Raw genomic sequence first — 23,182 nt, 5'->3', positions numbered from 1 at the left:
TTCTCTTTAATATTTTCATTTCTAATCCTATCCATCTTCGTATGTCCGTACATCCGTCTTAATATCCTCATTTTTGCGACTCATCTTCTGTTCATGTACTTGAGTAATATTCAGCGGTGTAACCACTATTTTGTAGAACTTTGCTTTAAGTTTTAGAGGTATTTTACGATCGCAAAGACACCCAACGCTCTCCTCCATTTCAATCATCATGTTTGTATTTTATGTAAGACATCTCTCTCAATTCCTCCATAGTTTTATAAAAATAATCATAAATGCTTAAACATCTCTTTATCTTTACACTACTAAGTCTAAAACCTTTTGCTTCAGTTTTCCCATCAAGATTCGAGTTTAATTTTTACTACTTCATGTGACTCATCTACCAAAATAATATTATTTGCAAATAGCATGTATCAAGATACTGTATCTTGGACGTGTCTAGTGAATTCGTCCATAATTTGTGTAAAAAGATAGAAGCGATCCATAATGTAACCCTATCTTTATGAGAAATGCTTCGGTTAGTCCGCTTTAAATTTCACTCTTGTCATTATATCCCTATACATATCCTTAATTACTTTAATATACATTATGCTAATGTTTCTCTTTTCTAGAATTTTTCATATAATTTAACTTGGAATTCTATCATAAGTTTTTTCTATGTTGACAAATACCATATGTAAGTTTTGTCTTTGTTCCCAATACTTTTCAATTCGATTGATAGTGTTCAATCGATTGGTCAATCGATTATGAAGGCTTCTCTAAGAAAAAATTATGCATAATTTGATTTCAGCATACAATGAAAATATTCTGAAATAGCAAAAATACACAAACTGACAAGGAGCAAAATATTAATCAAAACTCAAAATATTAATTTTTGTTTAACTTCAACATACAACCAAAATTGAAAATAGCAAAAGGACACAAAATAACTTATAATCCTATATCCCTAATTCTTCTTCTAGTTCATCTCTATATTTCTCCGACACTTCCTCGGATTCAAACTCAAAATCCATGACATCTTCCTTTCTTTTTCTTCACCCGTTACAAATTATTCTTCGTGAAATTTTCTTACATCTTTAATATTTGTCTTAATGTCTTCATCTCCAACATCAACAATCAATTCTTGTTCATAGTTGTTTCACTAGCAAGTAGCACATCAACTCTTTTTTCTCCTTGTCTTCTCTTTTTGTTTATAATATTGGCATTGAATTGAATATAGATTAAATTATTCAACCTTCCAATATCTAGTCTATTTCTTTTCTTTGTATGAATCTATATTAAAGAAAAATATTAATATTGAATACATATTTAGACATTTAGTAATTACTAATTAGTAGTAAGTACACAATAAGTAATTAAGCACTTATCCCCTCAAAAGTCCTCCAATTTTCTCACAACCAGAAGAACTTACAATTAAAAAAAGGATCCTTTAAACCATTTTTTGCAATTTAGGTACACTATTTTCAAAAAGATACCACCATCTAACTAAATAAAAATAAATCAAATAATAACAATAAGCAAAATCATGAAATAAGCAATAAAAATTACAAAATAAAGTAAATTATTATTTAGTTCTTACTCGAATCATATTTTTTATCATTTTTTTTCATCTAATTATAGCCCATGCTCTTCCAAATCCCTTCGCTTTGTTGATATGCTTCAACAACTTCACATTTCTATCAATATCACGGTGAAAGAATGCTTGAATACAAGTGAAAAATCCATTCGTGACCACTTCTTCACTTCCTATACTCTGGTCATGAAAGGAGTAATAAGAATTCAAGAGGTAGGTTACCAAATGTAGTGGGCTATCAAGTCAATTATGACTTTTATCATCAATAATATCAATAATTAAATGATAGTGAAGCTCTTTATTTTTGAATGCTATTTTAATCTCCTCTCTCGCTAAGTAATTCTCCATACACAAAACCCATAGATGACTTCTTATCCCCATCAACAAGACGAAGCAACTTAATTTAAGGGGCAAACACCTTCAAGCAAAATCTTACCCCATTCCAAAGAGAGGCACTTATAGTAATATTATATGCCACCTTCCCCTGCACTCTTTGAATGTTGGCAAGCATTCCATTCTTCACTAGCAACCATAGCTTTTAGTTCACTTTTCTTCTCCATCAAGCTTTGTAAAGTTAGAAAAACGGTTGCAAATCGTATTACGCCCGGCCTCACTATGTCTCTTTTTTTTTGATAAACTTTCTCATCATTGACAATGTTTTATGATGTACATAAATAAAGATTGTTAGCTCTTTGCTTGCTCAATCACCCCTTTGAACTTAGGTTGACTCTCAATTCCTTGAAGCATAAGATTCACGGTGTGAGTTGCACATGAAGTCTAAAATAGATATGGTCTCTTTTCCTTCAACAAATCTTTTGTCGCCGTATTATTCGAAGCATTGTCCGTTTCCACTTGAACTACATTTTAGGGCCCAACTTCTTCAATGCACTTGTCCACATATTTAAATATATAATTCCTAGTGTGTGCTTCATCCGATGCTTCCCTAGAAGAAAGGAAAGTTTTGCCTTCTTTACAATTGACACACAAATTCATGATACTTCTGCTTTTCCGGTCAGTCCAAGCAATCATTCAAAATCCATTCTTCTTCTTGCTTCTTTAATAGACTTTTAGTTTTGACTACCTCTTCCTTCAATAAGAGCTCCCTTAATAGGTAATGAGTTGGAGGATGATAACTCGGGCCAATTGACCAACCGCTTATGCAAATCTCTTGAAGCTATCATTGTCAACGACATAAAAAGGAATACCAGACTCGTACACCCATCGAGCTAAATATTGGTACACAGTGTGTCCTTTGCTTCCAAAATGCATCAATAATATTTTGTTGTTGTTTTGTCTTATTACTTCGGAATACGGATATAAATTAATCCATAGGGCCAAGAGTAAGCGGGTTTCCTCTTATCCTTAGACTCCCTTTATCTTCCTCGTATTCTTCAATAATTTTCTCATCTTTATTTCATTCATATTCTTTTGTTTTTTTTTTGTTCTTACTTCTTTAATGACATTCTTACACTTCACTTTATCCTTATCCAAAGACTTCTTATACGGGGCAACATTTCCCTTGATATTGACAATATGTTGTTTGATCTTATAAATTCCACCACTAGTAATTTTTCCACACAACTTACATTTCAACTTATTCAAATTATTAGGATCCACCAAGTCTGTAAATTTCCATCCAACAACATTTGAATTATGCTTCAAAGAGGCATTAATCTCCGACATTAAATTAGATGGTTCAGAAGATATAGTACCCGACATTTTACTGCACAAGTCAAAAATCATTTGAGTTAAGCAATGGTTATCAAACATTTAAAAATCAATTATTAATTCAAGCCAAGTGAAGCAACAACATACAAGATTTAATAATATACAAATATACAATTAAATTTTATTAACCAACTTAAACTCGGGGATGTTATTAACCTGGTAGAAGAAAAAACTACTGGAAGAAAAGAATGAGGCTAACAAAGGCCGGAAATGAGGGAACAAGACACTACGCCAGAGCCCAACAATTAGGGCTGCTTTCCCTTCGTCTTTGGCAACCTTGGCTAGCTACGACAAGCTCCGGCGGCTGCTGTCAAGAAACAGGACAAGGTGCTGGTGGTTGTTGGCTAGGATAAAGGCAGCAGCTAGGGCCTAGGGCAGCAGCTAGGGCTGATGCTTTGGTTAGCTGGTTGTTGGAGAAGAAAATGACATTAAAGATGCTGCTCTTGGATAAAGAACAAGAAGGGGAGGCAAAAGAGAGGCAAAAGAGGAAGAGGCGACGGTTGCTCGAAGAGGAAGAGAAGAGGCAACTACTCGAAGAGGAAGAAGAAGAGGCGTTGCTGCTAACCTACTTTAAAAGTTAAAACGATTCAAAAATCAAAATATAAATCCGTTTTGTCGCCGCTAATCGATTGGTAGAGATTTAGCAATCGATTCACAAGGTTCAGTCGATTATTCAATCGATTCAGCATTTCTTGTGAAACTCCTGTCAAACCCAATTGATTGGTCAATTGATTCAGCATGCTTTTGTTTCTCGTGAAACTCATGTCAATCGATTAGATGTGTTCAATTGATCAGCCAATTGATTCGACAAACTTCTGTTTCTCACAAAGCTCATGTGAATCGATTGGCCAATTGATTAGAAGTGTTTAATCGATCTTTGTTTCTTGCAAAACTCATGCGAATCGATTGGCCAATTGATTAGAAATGTTCAATCAATCGGCCAATTGATTCGACAGGCTTTTTTTATCGTGAATCTCATTCAAATTGATTGACTCAATCGATTAGAGGTGTTTAATCGATCAGCCAATCAATTCAGCAGACTTTTATTAAAAAAAAATCGGATGCCCGCGCCTAAGCGGCACCTAGCCGCCTATGCGGCCGACTAATGCGGCGACGCCTACCGGTACCTGCCCAGCACCGCCGCCTAGGCGGTGCTAGGTGGCGCCTTTTAGAACACTGTATATAGGCGGCGGTGCTGGGCGGGTGCCTTTTAGAACACTGTATATTAATTGTAATGTCTGTTTTCGTATAATATTTTATTGGACTAAGCAATTGTACTAACTCTATGTATTATGTTGTGCACCTTTATGTATCTTGAAATTGATCTCCTCCATGATGTTTATTTCTTGTAGGGCACTTAAAGTTCTGGAAGAAAAAACCGGTGGGAATTGAGTTTGCTAAACATTTCAGATCTCACCAAGGTCCAATAGAAGGCTTGGCTGTGAGTGCTTGCTTATTTTTCATGTTCCTCTGGTTTTCATTTATTATATATATATATATATAATCTTACCCTAGCTATCATAGGTTGCTATGTTTATTCTCTTCATTATTTTTCAAGTCCAATAACTCTTAAATGGTGCTCTCATGAACTTTTAACAGTTAAATTTCTGAAATATTTAGGCATCTTGTCATATCATTTTATGGTGTTGTGGACTGATATTTGTACTCCTTTAGCATTTGTAGACAATATTTAATTGCTAGTTGATTAGTAATAGTTAGAAGGCATTTCTATCATGGTCTATGCCTTAAATGCATTTGGAGGTGCCTTTTTCCAACCTCATACAATAACTTACATTAAAGCCAGCCAGTTCTAAGTGAGAACATAAACATGGAAAGTGAGAAATTTAGGGAAGAGTGATAAGATTAGTTGAAAAGATTTTTTTTTATTTGGATAGCAAGTTAAGAGATCCAATTGTTATATGTTCTTCCATTACTTCTCTTCCTAAAATTGGGAGGTGGGAATTTCACGACTTTTAAAGTTTGTCCTTGTTAATTCTTTCGCTTGTTGTACCTCCTATCAAGGTTTAAAATTTCGAGTCATATCAGAGTTTAAGTTTATGATCAAAATGATACGACTTCGGTACCGTATCAATAAATTAATTTAAAAATAATTTTATTAATATTTAATTATTCTAGATGATTATTATTGAGTTAGATTTGATATTATCTCGTGAAATATTTGATGCTTATTGAGTAAAAGTTGATTTAGGGTTAATTAAAGTTCATCAAGTAAAAAGGATCAAGTAAGCTAAAATTGGATTAATTTGAATTTATTATGATTAGTTTAAAATTAAATTAAATTTATATATAAAATAATTTAGTTCATTAGCATATTTTATAAGGTTAGAAATTATATTATGCTATTTTTTTTATCTTTCCTAATAATATGTATCCTTCATTTTTTTTCAATTTATCTCGTGAACACATTAACTATGGACGGATGGAGGAGAAAAAATATTTAGATTTGATATTGTTTTGTAAAATATTTGATATTTATTGAGTAAAAGTAGATTTGGGATCAACAAAAGTTCACCAAGTAAACATGGTATGATAAATTGAAATTGGATTAATTTGAATTTATTATGATCTGATTAAAATTAAACTATCATCAGATCAAGTCACATCTCCCACTGTTAGATCATGTTGAAATGCTCCTGCCAATGTAAAGGGCAACAGACAACGTGGGCAACCAACGATGTGGTGAACACTCACTGTCAATACAATTGTTGCTAGCATCATGCTTTGGAATCTCGTACCATGCAGGGCGACACAAATCTAAATGTATGTTCCATTACACAAATACAAATATACATAAGCATAAAGATTCACACACAAATATAAACATACATAAACACAAATATAAACACACAAAGACAAACATTCACACAAGTGATTTCTTTAGAGAAAAACTTAGCATTAGTGATTTTTAAGGAAAAATTAATATAAATGATTTTTAATCAACCCTTGCTCTCACTGGACGATCCCAAATAGACATGCCGCCTCAAGTGCATATGCGTAGAGATTATTGAATCTCATTTTTTTTAATATAATACTTGTTGCTTAAGTATCCCATTATAATAGAGAGATAAATTTCAACATGTATTGCACTTTTATTTTGAATTGTGTCAACTTCATAAACATGACAATCGGATGTACCCACAATGACATTATTAAAAACAAAATGGTTAGAGATATTCTTAACTATTGAGCTAAGCTTCAAAAAAGAATTATTTCATTAGTTTTTTTTTGATACAAGTTCTCAATGTTAATTCAACTTTCTTGTTAAGACTAATCCTAGCCAACTCAGTAAGGGCAATTTCAACACTTATGTTTACACGTCTATGACCTTACCTTATGATATGAGGATTTGACAATTGTTGTTTTGAGGACTTATAACTAAAGGGGAAAATTGAGCTAGGGTGTGCAAAGTCAGATAGAGACCAATTGAAGCTTCTTAGTGCAAATGACCTTCTGCACTTGTTGCAAGCTGGGATTGGTTCATATGTCAACGCGCACTATCAAAATATTATATTCCATATTGTCACAAATCTCTAATAAGTACCTTATGCATCATTTCAAAGTTAGGCATCTTATGAATTTAATATCTATAATTTATAGGTGGAACTCTAATTATATAAACTTAGAAAATGAGGAAGAAATAATTTCTTATATAAAAGAATATGTACACGACTCTCTTGTTTATAGAGAGAATTTACAATAGAAAGAAACTAATGAAAAGGAAATTAAATAATAAGGAAACTAATTAAAGCTAATTAGAGTTAATAATTGACAAATGATCCTTTCCTATTTTTCCTGATTTGTATATCTTTGATTTTAATGATGATAGGATTTCCAACACTCCCCCTCAAGCTGGTTTGTAGATATCTTCCATAGCCAGCTTGCTAGTCAGTTTATCAAATTGTTTCTTGTGTAGTCCCTTCGTTAATACATCAGCTAATTGTTCATTTGTTGGAAGATATGTCATGCATATTACTCCAGTGTTGATTTTCTCCTTGATGAAATGTTTATCCACCTCTATATGCTTTGTGCGATCATGAAGAACAGGATTATGAGCTATGGAAATAGCAGCTTTGTTGTCACAATAAACGTTTATAGGAGTTGAAAAAGAAAGCTTCAATTCCTCAAAAATTCTTTTGATCCACATTACCTCACAGATTCCATGGGCAACAGCTTTGAATTCTGCTTCAACACTACTTCTGGCTATCACATTTTGTTTTTTACTTCGCCACGTAACTAGGTTCCCACCAACAAAGGAACAGTAGCCTGATGTTGATCTCCTTTCCATAACACTCCCTGCCCAGTCTGCATCTATGTAGACTTCGACTTGAAGATGTCCATGTTTCTTGAATAATAAACTGTTGGATCGAATAAGTGCGAAAGAAGGGGGGGGGGAGGGTGAATATCGTGCTTTTAAAATTTTTCTTTTACTCTTTAAAAAACAAAGTCGTGCAGCGGAAAAATAAAGAATAGTTCGGTTACTTGGTTCGAAGCCTAGGTCGTCTTCTACTTCAAGGTCCGCGATCCTTGATCGTATCGATGGGCAATTCACTAAAACCTTTTTTTCCGAAATCCTCGGAAAGAAACAGATCATATAAATGCAAATAGAAGATAGTAACAGACTACTATCTTCTTTTAAATCAAATACAACACAAGCTTTAAATAATCATACGGACAAGAGTAGAAGATGAAGCTCGGTCGGTCGGATGGAGTAGCTTGCTTGAAGATGTGTAGAAGACTTGTAGTACAAGTAGCTTGCGCAGGGATTAACTTCGAACTGATTAAATTTGCATTACCCAACCTCGGACCTTGAGCTCTCTTTTATAAGAATCGTCGATGTTCGGTCGACCGATCCTTAGTTTCGGTCGACCGAACCCGCTCCTTCGCTAAGATATGATCTTCGAACATTAATTGATCTTTAATGGTTCGGTCGACCGATAACCTTATTTGGTCGATCGAATGGTGAACTTCCCTTCTCGCCGAGATTCACACTTAATGCTCCATTAATGCTTTCATTGTTCGGTCGACCGAATCATGCTGTGATACCATGTTTGCGAGCCTGATCTGTTTTGCCAATTTTGCCTGTTCGGTCGATTGGACCTTCGTTCGGTCGACTAATAAAATGCCTTTTTCGGTCGATTGAACCTCCTGTTCAGTCGACTGAACCCTTGGCAAAATGAAGGTTTCTGAGTGCTGGACGCGTGGCCGCTGACAGAGCTTGATTCCGAGTTCTGAGTCAAAAGTTATGACCTTTTGAAGTTCAAGGGGTCATATGATTTTGCAGCACAAAGTTAGTTCGATATAACAATAATATTCCTGCAAAACAAAGTTAGCACAAGTATATATGAATAGTAAGATGCATGAGTAGTATTAGACAGTAGAACTGTCTTGATCTTAATTTGGAAACCTTCCCGGTTTTTTCAGTTGGATCAACGACCTTAGGTTGTTTCTAACAGGAACATGACCTCACTGTCGCTCCTCCAGTTGCTTACCTCAACTTACCTACCAAACATTTGTCCTCTAGACTTATTTAAACTTTCTCTGCGCAGTGTCTGATCACCTGATCCACTAAGGCCTTTCTTGCAATACTACATTAGCCAGCAACAATAATAGTAATACAGAATGCTATGGTAAAATTAAACTTAGAATCACCAAGATCCGCCGATCAACCTTGCTTGGAGTTCACTCCTCCAAGACTTCTCGTTACCTAAGGTTATCTCCCCCTAGGATTTTCTCCATTTGACTTCACTTACCAGAACCTAAGGTTACCACCCCCTAGGGTTTTCTCCACCTGACTTCACTCACCAAGACTCAGTATTCGGCTATCCAGGGATCAGGTCCTCCAGACTTATCCACCTGGCTTCCACGATCTACCGAGATTTTCCTTACCTCAATATTTGGCTATCCAGGGATCAGGTCCTCTTGACCTATTGAATCCACTTGACTTCCACGATATACCGAGATTTTTCTTGCCTAGCCTATAACTAGGACTTCCCTTGTCTAACCGCAGTTAGGACTAGTCACTCGGTTGACTTCCCACCCTTGCTTAGCCATGACTAGGACTTTCCATGATCAAGCTCCATTAAACATAAACATATTTGTCTTGGAGGTCGATTGCACCAACATAAACCTCTTCCTGGAGTTCCTTTCAAATATCTCAATATCCTATAGATGACCTCGAAATGTTCTGCTCTTAGTGAGTGCATGAACTGACTTACCATGCTAACTGCGAAAGCGATATCAGGCCGTGTATGAGACAAGTAAATCAATTTTCCTATGAGTCTTTGATAAAGGTCCCTGTTCTTTTCTTCTTCAGCCCTAGCAGCTTGTAACTTCAAGTTAGGCTCAATTGGAGTCTCAACCATTTTACATCCCAGCAAACCTGTTTCTCCAAGGAGATCAAGAATATATTTTCTTTGATTAACAAATATACCTTCCTTGGACTTTGTAAATTCCATTCCGAGGAAATACTTAAGGGCTCCTAGATCTTTAATTTGAAACTCTTTTGCAAGTCTCCTCTTTAGGTCTGCTAATTCTATTTCATCATCACCGATTAAGATAATGTCATCAACGTAAACAATTAAAACAACAACTTTACCCCTCTTTGAATGTTTATAAAATATTGTGTGATCTGCTCGACTCTGCAAAAAACCATAACTAATAACAACCTTTCCAAAGCGTTCAAACCATGCTCTTAGTGACTATTTAAGTCCATATAATGCCTTGTTTAATTTGTACACTTTTTCATTGCCAAGTCCCTTCTCAAATCCTGGCGGTAGACTCATGAACACCTCCTCTTCTAGATCACCATTGAGAAATGCGTTTTTAATGTCAAGTTGATGTAGAGGCCAATCTGAATTTACTATAAGAGATAATAGAATTCTGATAGAGTTTATCTTAGCAACTGGAGTAAAGGTCTCTTGATAGTCAATCCCATAAGTCTGAGTGAAGCCTTTAGCCACTAGTCTAGCTTTGTACCTTTCAATGCTTCCATCAGCTTTACATTTTATTGTAAACACCCATTTACACCCAACTCGTTTCTTGCCTTTGGGTAGATCAACTATCTCCCAAGTGCCACTTCTCCTTAAAGCATTCATCTCTTCTATGACTGCTAAATTCCAACTCGGATCATCCAACGCTTCCTGTATATTCCTTGGAACAAACAAGTGTGAAATCCTAGGAGTGAAAGCTTTATAGTTTTTTGACAGTCTTTGGTAGGAAAGATAATTTGCAATATGATGATTAGTGCAATTTCGAACACCTTTTCTAATTGCTATAGGAACATTAAGATCGGGAATAGTAGGTGAAGAATTAGACACAATAAGAGAAATCAAAGCTGGACTTGTGATAGGGTTACCTGAAATTTCGAAGCCAGAGCTCGATTTTTCAGACGAGTGTTGTGTAGGCTTGACATTTGAGTCTTTATTCCTCAGATGAAATCTCTTACTAGTATAAACTTGAAGCTCAGAATTCAGATCACGATGATCAATTTGTAGTATTTCTCCCCCTGATTGAGAGTTTTCAACACTAGGCACTAGAGGTGGGTGATTATTTTCAAGATTGTCAAAAAAATGATATTGGGAAGTGGGTTAGAAATGTCCAAAAAATTATCTTTTTTTTCATTTGTCATCTCCTGAAGAGAATTTTTAGAAAAATAGGATTTTGTTTCTAAAAAGGACACATCCATGCTCACAAATTTTTTTTTTTGTTTGAGGATCGAAACACTTATACCCCTTTTTGTTCGACGAATAACCTAAGAATACACATTTTATAGTACATGGTTCAAGTTTTGAACAAAATTGACATGGAACATGAACATAGATAATACATCCAAAAATTTTCACAGACAAATAAGAAAACAATCTAATTTCAGGATTTTTTTTTTAAGACAATCAAAAGGTGTTTTGTACTCTAACACCTTAGTAGACATCCTATTTATCAAATAAGAGGCTGTTAAAATTGCTTCACCCCATAAATACTTAGGACATTCATATAAAACATCATGGCATGTACTACTTCAAGTAAATGTTTATTTTTCGTTCTGTAATGCCATTTTGTTGAGGGGTATCTCGGCAAGTGGATTGATGAAAAATACCTTTTTCTTTCAAAAAATCACCCAAGTGCTCATTAAAATATTCTGTTCCATTATTAGAATGTAAAATACAAATTTTGGTTTGAAATTGATTTTCAATCAAAGTGTAAAAATTTTTGAACAAATTTCTTACTTCCGATTTTTTATTCATTAGATAAATCCAATATAAACGTGTATAATCATTAATAAATGTTACAAATTATTTTTTTTCCAGAAAAAGTAGTAATTTTAGATGAGTCCCAAACATCACTATGAATCAAGTAAAAAGGTTTGGAGATCTGGTAATTTTTTGACAAATAAGTTGAACGATGAAATTTTGCAAAAGAACAAGTTTCACAATGTAAAGAAGAACAATCAATGCCTTTAAATAATTCTGGAAATAAGATTTTTAGATAAGGAAAGTTAGGATGCCCTAGTCTATAGTGCCATAGCATTATTTTTTCTCGAACTGAGTTTGAACTAACACTGTTAAGACTTTGAGCTTTTTTATTACTAACCGGTATTTCATCCAAGTAGTAGAGACCTTCAATCATCCTAGCACGCCCAATCATCATCCCCGAGTTCTAGTCCTGCAAGTTACAATGTGATTCAAAAAAATATAATACGACAATTAGAATCTTTAGATAGTTTACTAATAGACAAGAGGTTGCAAGCTAATTTAGGAACATGAAGAACAGAATTGAGATTAAATTGTTCGGTGAGTTTGATAAGTCCTTTGCCTGCAATAGGTGAAAAACTACCATCGGCAATTCTAATTTTCTTGTTTCCAAAACACGGGGAATAAGTATCAAATAGGTGAGAGCAACTAGACATGTGGTCTGTGGCTCCGGAATCTATGATCCACGGAGAGGAGTTTAAACAGGAGAGAGCTTTAGACATGTGGAGAGCTTTAAGATTGCTACTTGTTTGTGCCAAGGAAACACTAGGAATACGAGATGAGAAGTTGAATTTTATCAGCTTCAAGAGTTGATCCATCTGCTCTTTGTTGAAAGGACCTGAGTCGGCTTCATTTGCAGTAGGAATTCCACGATTCTTCTCCTCTTGCTTGCTATTTTTCTAGTTGGCATGTTTGCCATGAATTTTCCAACATGTCGCACGTGTATGACGAGGCTTGTTGCAAAAATCGCACCAAACTCGTGGCTTATCATCAGACCTGCACTGGTAATTTGCAGCATTAGTAAATAAGGCAGAATTTTCAATTGACTCACTGGTACTCCTTTTCCCGAGCATGACACTACTTCGGCTTTCTTCTTTTCTGACTTCGGCAAATACTTCACCAATGGATGGGAGAGGAAGTCTCCCAATAATCCTTCCTCATACTTCATCAAATTCGACGTTGAGAACAATAAGAAATTTGTAAATACAACCGTCTTCCATGGTTTTCTTGTGGTGGTTGCAGTCATCAACAGATTTCTATTCGTATGTGCTGAAGAGGTCAAGATTCTGCCATAATCTTTTCAATGAATTGAAATATTTTGTGACAGAATCATCTCCTTGACGCATTTCCCCCAACTTTAAAGTCAATTCAAAAACCTGAGATTGGTTACCTAGGTCAGAATACATCTGACTAACATTATCCCACAGCTCTTTTGCAATAGGATAACACATGTGATTGATACTTATATCCTCCTCCATGAAGTTGACTAGTCATGTCATAACCATGGAGTTTTCAGCATCCCATATGGCATGCAGCGGATCATTAAAGAGCATGAGCCTTCTTATCACCCGTGATATAACCGATTTTTCCTTGCCCACGGATATACATTCGGACGGATTGTGACCACCGGAGAAAATTGTCACCATTTAGGCAGATGCTGGTGATCTGGACTAAATGAGAGCTGGAATGGTGTTGCAAGGTCTCAGAAGGTTTTACCATAGTGGCAGGGATTGTAGTGGTTTCGGACGTGACTTCTGACATTGCTCTGATACCAACTTAGAAAATGAGGAAGAAATAATTTCTTATACAAAAGAATAGGTACACGACTCTCTTGTTTAGAAAGAGAATTTACAATAGAAAGAAAACTAATGAAAAGGAAATTAAATAATAAGGAAACTAATTAAAGCTAATTAAAGCTAATAATTGACAAATGATCCTTTCCTATTTTTCCTGATTTGTATATCTTTGATTTTATTGATGACAAGATTTCCAACATATAACATCATAATTCAATCTTGTCACTCACTAAATATTCTCACATAAAATTTAATAGCAATATTATTTTCAAAATCTAATTAACACATACCTTAGACTTGGTTCCCTCTTGAATAATTACTTATCTATGAGTCTAATATTGCACATATCCCCTTCGCAAAAATAATCACCAATGATTTAAACCAATTCTAGTCCATCATGACTTAGGTGTGTTCTAAATGGTGGTCGAGGTAGCTGCCAAGCCAATTGTAATCGCTAGGAGTCGTCACACTTCGCTACCGCGACCTATCTGGACGCATTGCTTGGGCCCGACGACCAGTTTGGATGCATTGCACGAGCCTCGACGTGTCGCCCTTGCCCTGCGACGAGTCTGGACATGTCGTGCAAGTCTGGACGCGTCGTTGGAGCTTAGCGATGGGCCTGAAGGCGTCGCCCTGATCCGACAACAGGCTAGATGTGTCGCTCGAATCCAGCGACAGGCCCAACACGTTGCTTGGGCTCAGCGACGCGTCTAAACTAGTCGCGTGGTCCTGGTCCGAACTCGTCGTGCGATCCCGGCGACGCATCAAATTCATCGCTCGACCGAAATAGGGTATATAGGTAAGTTGGAAGTTAGGGTTTAATTAAATTATTTTAGGTTAATAATTTTAATCGACTCCTAATTATAATTGGGATAATTTAAATAGACTTAACTAAAGACTAATAAAATTGTCCCATATATATATATATATATATTTTCCTGGAAACGGTCTCTTACAAAAAACAGGATAAGGCTACATACAATGGATCCTTCTTCGGGACCCCGCATGGCGAGAGCTTCGTGCATCGGACTGCCATATATATTATATTATTTTTATTTTTAAATATTTAAATTTAATATTTATTTTTAATTAATATATTTGATTAAATGTAAATATGATAAAGAATAATGATTATTTATAAAAAATAGTAAAAAAATTTCAATCGCCTAGGTGCCTAGGCATGGCGGTAGGTGGTCGCTGTCACCATTTAAAACATTGACTTAGGTGCATAAAAATCAACTCGCTCCCACAACTCAACTATTTGACTAGAATCATAGAATATATAGAATATACGAATCACAATCAAAATTGACAAATCATAATGAGGATTTTTAGTGATACACATATCAACTATTACATTCAATAAATGTGACACAACCTCTAACCTAATCATAAATTATATTATCCAGGCCGTCAAGGTGACGATTTCACTTTTTGCTACAGGTAAATTATATTATGTGTTGGGTTTTTCGGGTCACGAAAATCGCTTTTTCGCGTCGCGGAAACCCCGAAACTCCCAGCCACGGATCCGTGCGAAGTAAAAACTTTCGAAAACAAAAATTACGAGTATGAGTTTACCAACCTATAGATCTACACTAGAACTATATGTTAAGAGTTTACCCTTGATGCGTGCCTTTCGCGAATCTCGCTCGTCCAAGGTGCCGGATCTCAAGATTGTCAAAGTAGACAACCCTCTAGAAATATCCACACGAACACAAGAAGGAGATCACCAAACTAAAGTGTGCTAGCACCTTAGTAGGGTTCGGCAAGATGAGGAGAGGGAGAGAAGAAAATGGAGCAAGGAAGAAGATGAAGGAATGAATGAGAATTATTCACAAAAATGAAACTTATTCATCCATTCATGTGGCTGGCCACATTAAGAGGTGTTGTAACCTCCATGGAATGCCAAAAGTCACAAATCTTGGTAACTCCCATGAGGTGGCATCCCACTTAAGCAACCATGATGATGTGGAGCATCATTATTGGCCCACTCAATGCCAACTCACCAATGAGGTGGCATAAAGTCAAGTCAAACTTGACTCTTCATCTTTCTCTTAAGTCAAGTCAAACTTGACTTAATCTCTCTCATGGTTGATCTAATCCAACCATTTAATTCAAGCCAATTTAATATAATGAATCTAATTCATTTAATTAAATTGATTCAATGAGTCATAATCTAAATTAGACTCATTGAACACATGAATCAACTTGAGTCCAACTCAATTAGTCCAATTAGGATTACTCTTAATCCAATTTAATTCATCAAATGAATCTAATCCTCTTGGTTCATCATATGAACCTAATCTCCATCTAATTGTCCTTAGTGTGTGACCCTATAGATTCTTGTAACGTTGGCAATGCCTCTAAACCCATTTAGGAGCATAAGTAATGAGCGATATCTAGCAACACATCATTACTACCCAAGTTATAAGAATGTTGAGATCCAACATCACCTTGTGACTACTAATTGTGACTCCTCACAATATATGACAAGTGTCCTTCTATCCAAGACATCTAGATTGATCAATGTGAGACATAGATCGTGTCATCCTCTAATCAATCTAAATCTTGAACTCCAAGTAGACTCACTAAATCAAATGAGCTCAATATCTCATATTGACTCATTTGGGCATGACCATGCACTTCGTGGTCTCACTCTATCAAGAATATCGATGTCGCTCCCGTCATATAGGAGGGATAGATCCATCTACATTACTCACATCCCTCTGCATAATTCGTTACATACCCAGTAATCGCCTTTATATTCCACCCAGTAACGGGTGACGTTTGACGAAACCAAAGTACATAACTCCTTATGTAGGGATCCATGGTGACTTCAGGTCCAAGGACTAGTAGTCATACTAATAGCCACATGAGAAAGTATATGACACTCATATAACGATCCATGATACTTTCTCATTGCGGGTCATTCAGTTTACATTCTCCAATGCATACCCATGTGTCAACTTGATATCTCTATATCCATGACTTGTGAGATCAAGTCATCGAGTTGACCTACATGCTAGTCTTATTGCATTAACATTGTCCCTGAATGGTAACACTCGACTAGGAATGATTAAGAGTAGTGTTTCCTATATCATCTCACTATCGGTTCAACTAACCGATTGATATAGGTGAGAACGTTCTACTCAAGGACGCTATTATACTTAGTTTATTTGGCACCAATACAAGTAAGTATAATAATCAAAACAAATGCTTTTATTTATATAAGAATATGATACAACAAGTCCATAATACAATCATCAAATGATTGGCTCTAGGGCTCTAACTAAGATTATGCACCTCAACAAAGGGAGACAATGTTATATTATATAAAATATCAAAGAATTAACGAATAAAAAATAATCAAGGTTTTCATGGTTCACCAATTTGACCTTATTAATCTTTTACCACGATTTCTTTTAAATTTATTCTCTTAGACGATGTCATCATTTCTCACGTTTCCTCTTATAGACTCATACAACTATTTCCTTTTTAATTTCTTAGGAAATCAAATATATACATACATGTGGCAAAAGACGATTCGCTCACCCCCAGCGCTCCCGCGAACCCGTCCCTAGGCCAACACGGAGGAGGTAAATCACGGGTGACTACTAGCCATTAGTGCAAATATATACATACATGTTTTATATGATAGAGGACCCTCAATCTGCTTAATGAAGCATACATGTTTTATATGATAGAGGACCCTCAATCTGCTTAATGAAGCATGCATCATATATAACGATGAACAACCTGCCATTGATCCGGAACAAACTACATCATAATCATATATTATAAACATATAGGATGAACAACCCACAATCCATGGGTAAAGATATATTGTATATACATGTCTAGCCAACATGAAATACATGAACTATCAATCAAACATTATTATTCTAGCACCATTCAACAATCAAACCAACAAACATTCAACATTCAAATCAACAAACATTATTATTCTAGCACCATTCAACGATAAACCAACATATGTTTTTCTCAACATCTAAGTGCATCAAGTTAAACCGTCATCAACCATCTAATATATCAAATCCATGATTGAACCATGACCATTCATTAAATTATGATTATCAGGTTTATGGTATGATATGGATTGTTTGTGTTGGCGTGTCATCGGTAAAGGCTGAAATAGATATTTCCCAAGAAATGAATCATCTCACAAGGATTGAAGATCAGATTTTAAAACAAAAAGAAAATTCGAGATTTTAAAAAAATTCCTATAAATGAGTTGATATCCAATTAAAAAATAGCCATAACTGATTAAAATTTAGTATTGTTTAAAAGACGAGCTGCCTTGGTGGTTTTAGCAAGCATAAGATAATCCAGTTGCTTGGTTGTCCTTGTTAAACGATCCTTTTAAAAAGCGACTTATGCGAACCACTTAGGCAACTCAAGCAACCCAGATAGTCAACCTAGGTAGTTCAAGTAATGTCACGTACAAGGGTATACTTATATGCAAGACCAGAAAATATCCTTTAGTAATAATGTAGGAAATAATCAATACAGAACCAATTAAAACCAACATAAATACCAATGCAATATAAAATCACTAAGTTTTTAAATGTTAATGAGTGGATGTATGTATGTACATGTGAACATATTAAACTAAACAAGATACAAGTTATACAATTATAAAAAAATTCAAAGATTCGATGAGGAGAGAAAACTATAAACAAAGGCCGTGGAAAAGAAACAAGCAACTTGAAAAGAGATTCCAAACTCAAGTGGGATCGACAGCCAAGACCTCTGAGTGACACGATATATCCTTTGATAACCTGGAAGTCAAAGGAAAAGTAAGGGGTAGTGACTTAGCAGGTATAAGAAGGATAGTGTAAGAGATTAATGGAAACAGTCTTAAGTAATATTACTTACTAACATAAATAAGTGCACCAATATAATCATTTGCTAATAAAAACATAAACAACAATATAACTCTCGACTAACCTGTTCAACCAGGTATAACTAATAAATTGGTACATACAATACATCCAAAAACCTACATAAACAAATATGTAACAAGCATATAACAAGTACTAACTGAGGAAGAAATGCGTTACCACGGACTAATTTTGTGGGTAGTCAGGTAAGTAAATAGTCACTGTCTGTGGGATAAACATTGTACCACGAATGGATCCCATGGGTAAACATGATATATATCGGTAGCTATCTAGTTACGGACTGTAGGAGAAACGTTCTACCATGGTCGGTACCTTAGGTAGTTCAAATATACAAGTAACCGCCATCTGTGGAAGAAAACTCTACCACGGACGGGTCAGTGTGCAAGTAGCTATCTAGCTATTAATTGTAGGCAAAACATGCTACCACGGACGAGTCTCGTGGCCGTCAAAGTATGTAATACATACAAAGCAAGAATAATAAGTAAATATTAACAATCATATCCAATAGTACAACTCTACTAGCTATACTATAGTCCGATAATATCATACATATATAAACAATCCAAGCATGAAGAACAATGAAATTGAATAGATATCAATATAGACTAAAATAAAAGCAAGCCAGTATAAAACTCAAGAAGCAAATAGAGTAGAGTTGAGATAAACAAGTAAATACTACCTAAACAACATAAATGAAAGAAGATCATGCAATCAAAGATCTAAGGAAGCCAAAGATGAACTACTGAATATCCTAACTGTCTACAAGCTAGAGACTTGCGTCAAGTTCGAATCCTACAAGTACAAGATACGAAACCAATCTAAGTGCTAGAGTAATCCTAATAGTAAAATCAAATCAGTTTGATTATTAGTTTAATTCTTGCTCTGATTCTAACTAATTATTGTCTTAATTAGTCAATCAATTACTCATCCTATTGCTTAATACATTTTTAAATAAGTTAACTTATTAATTGATCAATTTATTAATTCCTTCGTCAATTGATCAACTAATTAATCGAGCTGTTAATTAGATCTGTTATTAAATCTTAAATCAACTAATGAGCCAATTAACTTTTATTAATTAAGTCTAATCAGTTAGATAATTTCATATTAAAGTGGCTAGATAAAGCAAATCCCAACAAATTATATGATCAAACATGTGTCCAAATTACTTACGGACCAATAGCTTAAATAAATCAATTAGTTTAACAATTAACAATTTAATTAATTATTTAGTTTATCAATTAACCATATTAATCATTAATTATCAAACTGAGTAATTAATTAAATAAATCTTCATTAATCATTTGATTCAAACAAGTTTATCATTCGTTATTAATAAAACTAATAACTAAAATCATCCAATTACTCAACTTATAAATAATTCAATTGAATCAATTGACTAATCAACTAATAGATCAATTAATTAATATATTTGTTAATTAATCAAATTATTAACATTAAACCCAAATAAATTCTAAGTTAATTAAATCAACCTTATGATTGATTAATCTATTAAACTTAATCAATAAATCCTTGTAATGATCAATTACCAACTATCATTATACAATGTTAATTAAACTTAACCAAACTCTTGCCCTAATCGGCGACATCTTCTTCTACCATAGGCAGTTGGTCGTGGCATGCAATTGGTGACGGGAGATAAGGGTTGGTGATTAGGGAGGTGGCGTGCGTGCGATGGGGAAGGACCGGGTGACGACCGACAATTAGGGAGATAGGCAACCAGTGCGGTGACGACGCATGGGCATTGGGCATAGGCATTTGGTGGTCAGGCACACAACGCCACGAGCGTGTGGGGCAATGAAGAGGGAAGGGATTAATTAAAACCTAAGGTTTAGTGATTAAAATCTAAGTTTAAATCCAATCAACTCCTCACTTAAATAGGATAAGTCAAACTTTCCTAAACCCTAGTATAAATTCATTTTAAATTTGAAATAAATATATTTTCTTATTAATTATTTCCCTAAATAAATTCATTTAGGTAAACTTTTTAATAGTTCTAATCTGATCATCCTAATACTCATTTATTTATTAAATTATATATATATATATATATATATATATATATACAACAACAACAACAACAACAACAACAACAACCAAGCCTTTTCCCACTAGGTGGGGTTTGCTGTATGAATCCTTATACGCCATTGAGCTCTATCTCCTATTATATCATCATCTATATTTAAATAAATTTTATCTTATTTTATTGTTGCTAACCAAGTCTTTTTTGGTCTTCCTCTTCCTCGTTTTATATGCATGTTTATCATAGTTTCACATCGCCTAACTGGAGCATTTATTGGTCGTCTAAGTACATGTCCGTACCATCTTAAACGTGTCTCTCTGAGTTTTTCCTCAATAGATGCAACTCCTACTTTCTCTCTAATGCTCTCATTTCTTATTTTGTCCATCCTCGTATGTCCACACATCCACCTTAACATCCTCATCTCTGCAACTCTCATCTTCTGCTCATGTGCTCGAGTCATAACATAGCAGGTCTAACTGCGGTTTTATAGAACTTACCTTTAAGTTTAAGAGGTACTTTACGGTCACATAAAACACTCGACGCTCCCCTCCATTTCACCTATCCTGCTTGTATTCTATGTAAGACATCTCTCTCAATCCCTCCATCATTTTGTAAAATGATCCTAAATATTTAAATCTCTCGGTTCAACTCGTCCTCTCCTATCTTAACAATTGTTTCATTACTTAATATTGCTAAACTTAAATTCCATATATTAGTCTTTAATCTACTAAGCTTAAAACCTTTCCTTTCTGTTTTCCTCCAAGATTCTAGCTTAGCATTTACTCCTTCACGTGTCTCATCTAACAAAATAATATCATCTATAAACAACATGCACTATCGTACTGTGTCTTGAATATATGCGATGAGTTCATTCGTAATTAATGTAAAAAGATAGGGACTTAGAGTTGATCTTTGATGTAATCCTATCTTTATGAGAAATGTTTCAGTTATTGCTTGAAGTCTTTACTCTATCTGACCGTTACATCCTTATACATATCCTTAATTAGTTCAATATATGCTACGCTAACACCTCTTTTTCTAAAATTCTTCATATAATTTCTCTTGGGACTCTCATACGCTTTATCTAAGTCAATGAATATCATATGTAGATCTTGCTTTTGCTCTCGATATTTTTCAATTAATTGTCTAAGAAGATGTATAGCTTCATTGTCGACCTTCCAGGCGTGAACTCAAATTGATTTTCGGCCATTGGTCTCCTTCAATCTTTTTTTATTACTTTTCAAAGTTTCATAGTATGACTCATTAGTTTAATACCCTATAGTTTGCAATTTTTACGTCTCCCTTATTCTTATATAAAGGAACTAGAATATTTATCCTCCATTGATCAAATTAAATAATTTTGTAAGCCATTCAATACCTTGTTTCCCTAAGCACTTCCATACCTCTATCGAATATCATCTAGTCCAACTGCTTTTCATTATGCATCTCATTTAAAACTTGTTTTACTTCAAGTTTGAATTCTACGATAAAAATTAAAATTTCGATGCTCATTTGACCTAATTAAATTACCTAAGTTAAGTTGGTCTTCTAAACCTTCATTAAAAAGTTGATGAAAATACCTCTTCCACCGCTCTTTTATTTCTCCATCGCTTACTAATACTCTATTACATTCATCTTTAATACATTTTATTTGGCTAAGATCTCTTGTTTTTCTTTCTCTCACTTTAGCTATTCTATAGATGTCTTTTTCCCCTTCTTTTGTATCCAATTTTTGATATAACAGTTCAAAAGTTTCATTTTTTGCTTCACTCACTACTTTCTTAGCTTCTTTCTTGGCTATTGTATATTTTTTTAAATTTTCCTCGTTCTTACAAATATATAATTCCTTATAAGCTATTCGTTTTTCCTTCACTTTCTCTTGTACTTTCTCATTCCACCACCAAGATTCTTTACTTAGCGGTGCATGCCCCTTTGCCTCACCGAGGACACTCTTAGTTACTATTTTCAACTTTGATACCATCTTATCCCATGTTGTATTAGAGTAATCGTATATTTCACCTAATGCTTGTACTTCTACCTTCTCTTTAAATATATGTTGCTTCCTATCCTTTAACTTCCACTACTTAATTCTAGGAATTGTATATATTTTTTTTCTATTGATACTATGTTTGAGGCGTATATCCAACACAACTACCCTATGTTGGGTAGTTAAGCTTTCTCCAGGGATGACTTTGCAATCTTTACAAATCTTTCTATCCTTCTTCCTAATCATAAGAAAGTCAATTTGCGATTTATTATTCCCACTTTTGAATGTGACTAAGTGTTCTTCTCTTTTCTTAAAAAACGTATTAGCTAATATAAGGTCATATGCTATCGCAAAATCTAATATAGTTTTCCTTCCTCGTTCCTAACTCCCATGTACTCTCTCATATTCCTCATTTTTCACTCCGACATGCCCATTTAGATCACCTCTTATTAAAATCCTTTCATTTGGTGGAATATTTTGTAATATTTCATCTAAGTCCTCCCAAAACCTTAATTTGGTAGCTTCATATAATCCTACTTGTGGTGCATATACGCTAATTATGTTCATAGTTTCTTTCGCCACTATTATCTTAAGGGTTATAATTCTATCCCCTTTTCTAACTACTCCAACTTCATCCTTTAACAAACTATCTACAATAATATCCACTCCATTTCTTGCTTTACTCTTTCCAGTGTACCATAACTTAAAACCCGAGTTTTCTATCATCTTTGCCTTCTCACCTATCCATTTTGTCTCTTGTACACATAAAATATTAATTTTTCTCCTAATCATCATATCTACTACCTCCATTGATTTACCAATGAGAGTTCCTATGTTCCATGTTCCAAATCTTAGATTATTAGTTTTC

At 34.6% G+C, this 23,182-nt stretch overlaps 1 protein-coding gene across 2 annotated transcripts in view; it reads left to right on the top strand.

Moving 5' to 3' along the window:
- LOC122031125 (peptidyl-prolyl cis-trans isomerase CYP71-like) overlaps positions 1–23,182 on the top strand; it is a 53,140-nt gene that overhangs the window by 14,009 nt on the left and 15,949 nt on the right. For both annotated transcript variants that reach the window (XM_042590206.1, XM_042590207.1), the window contains exon 3: positions 4,651–4,739. In XM_042590206.1, coding sequence (XP_042446140.1) covers positions 4,651–4,739 — 89 coding nt within the window. The remainder of the gene's footprint in view (positions 1–4,650; positions 4,740–23,182) is intronic.

Source organism: Zingiber officinale, chromosome 11A, assembly GCF_018446385.1.
Source record: "Zingiber officinale cultivar Zhangliang chromosome 11A, Zo_v1.1, whole genome shotgun sequence".
Lineage (NCBI taxonomy): Eukaryota > Viridiplantae > Streptophyta > Magnoliopsida > Zingiberales > Zingiberaceae > Zingiber > Zingiber officinale.
The sequence above is the reverse complement of the archived record's forward strand: the minus strand, read 5'-3'. Positions and strand labels throughout refer to the sequence as shown.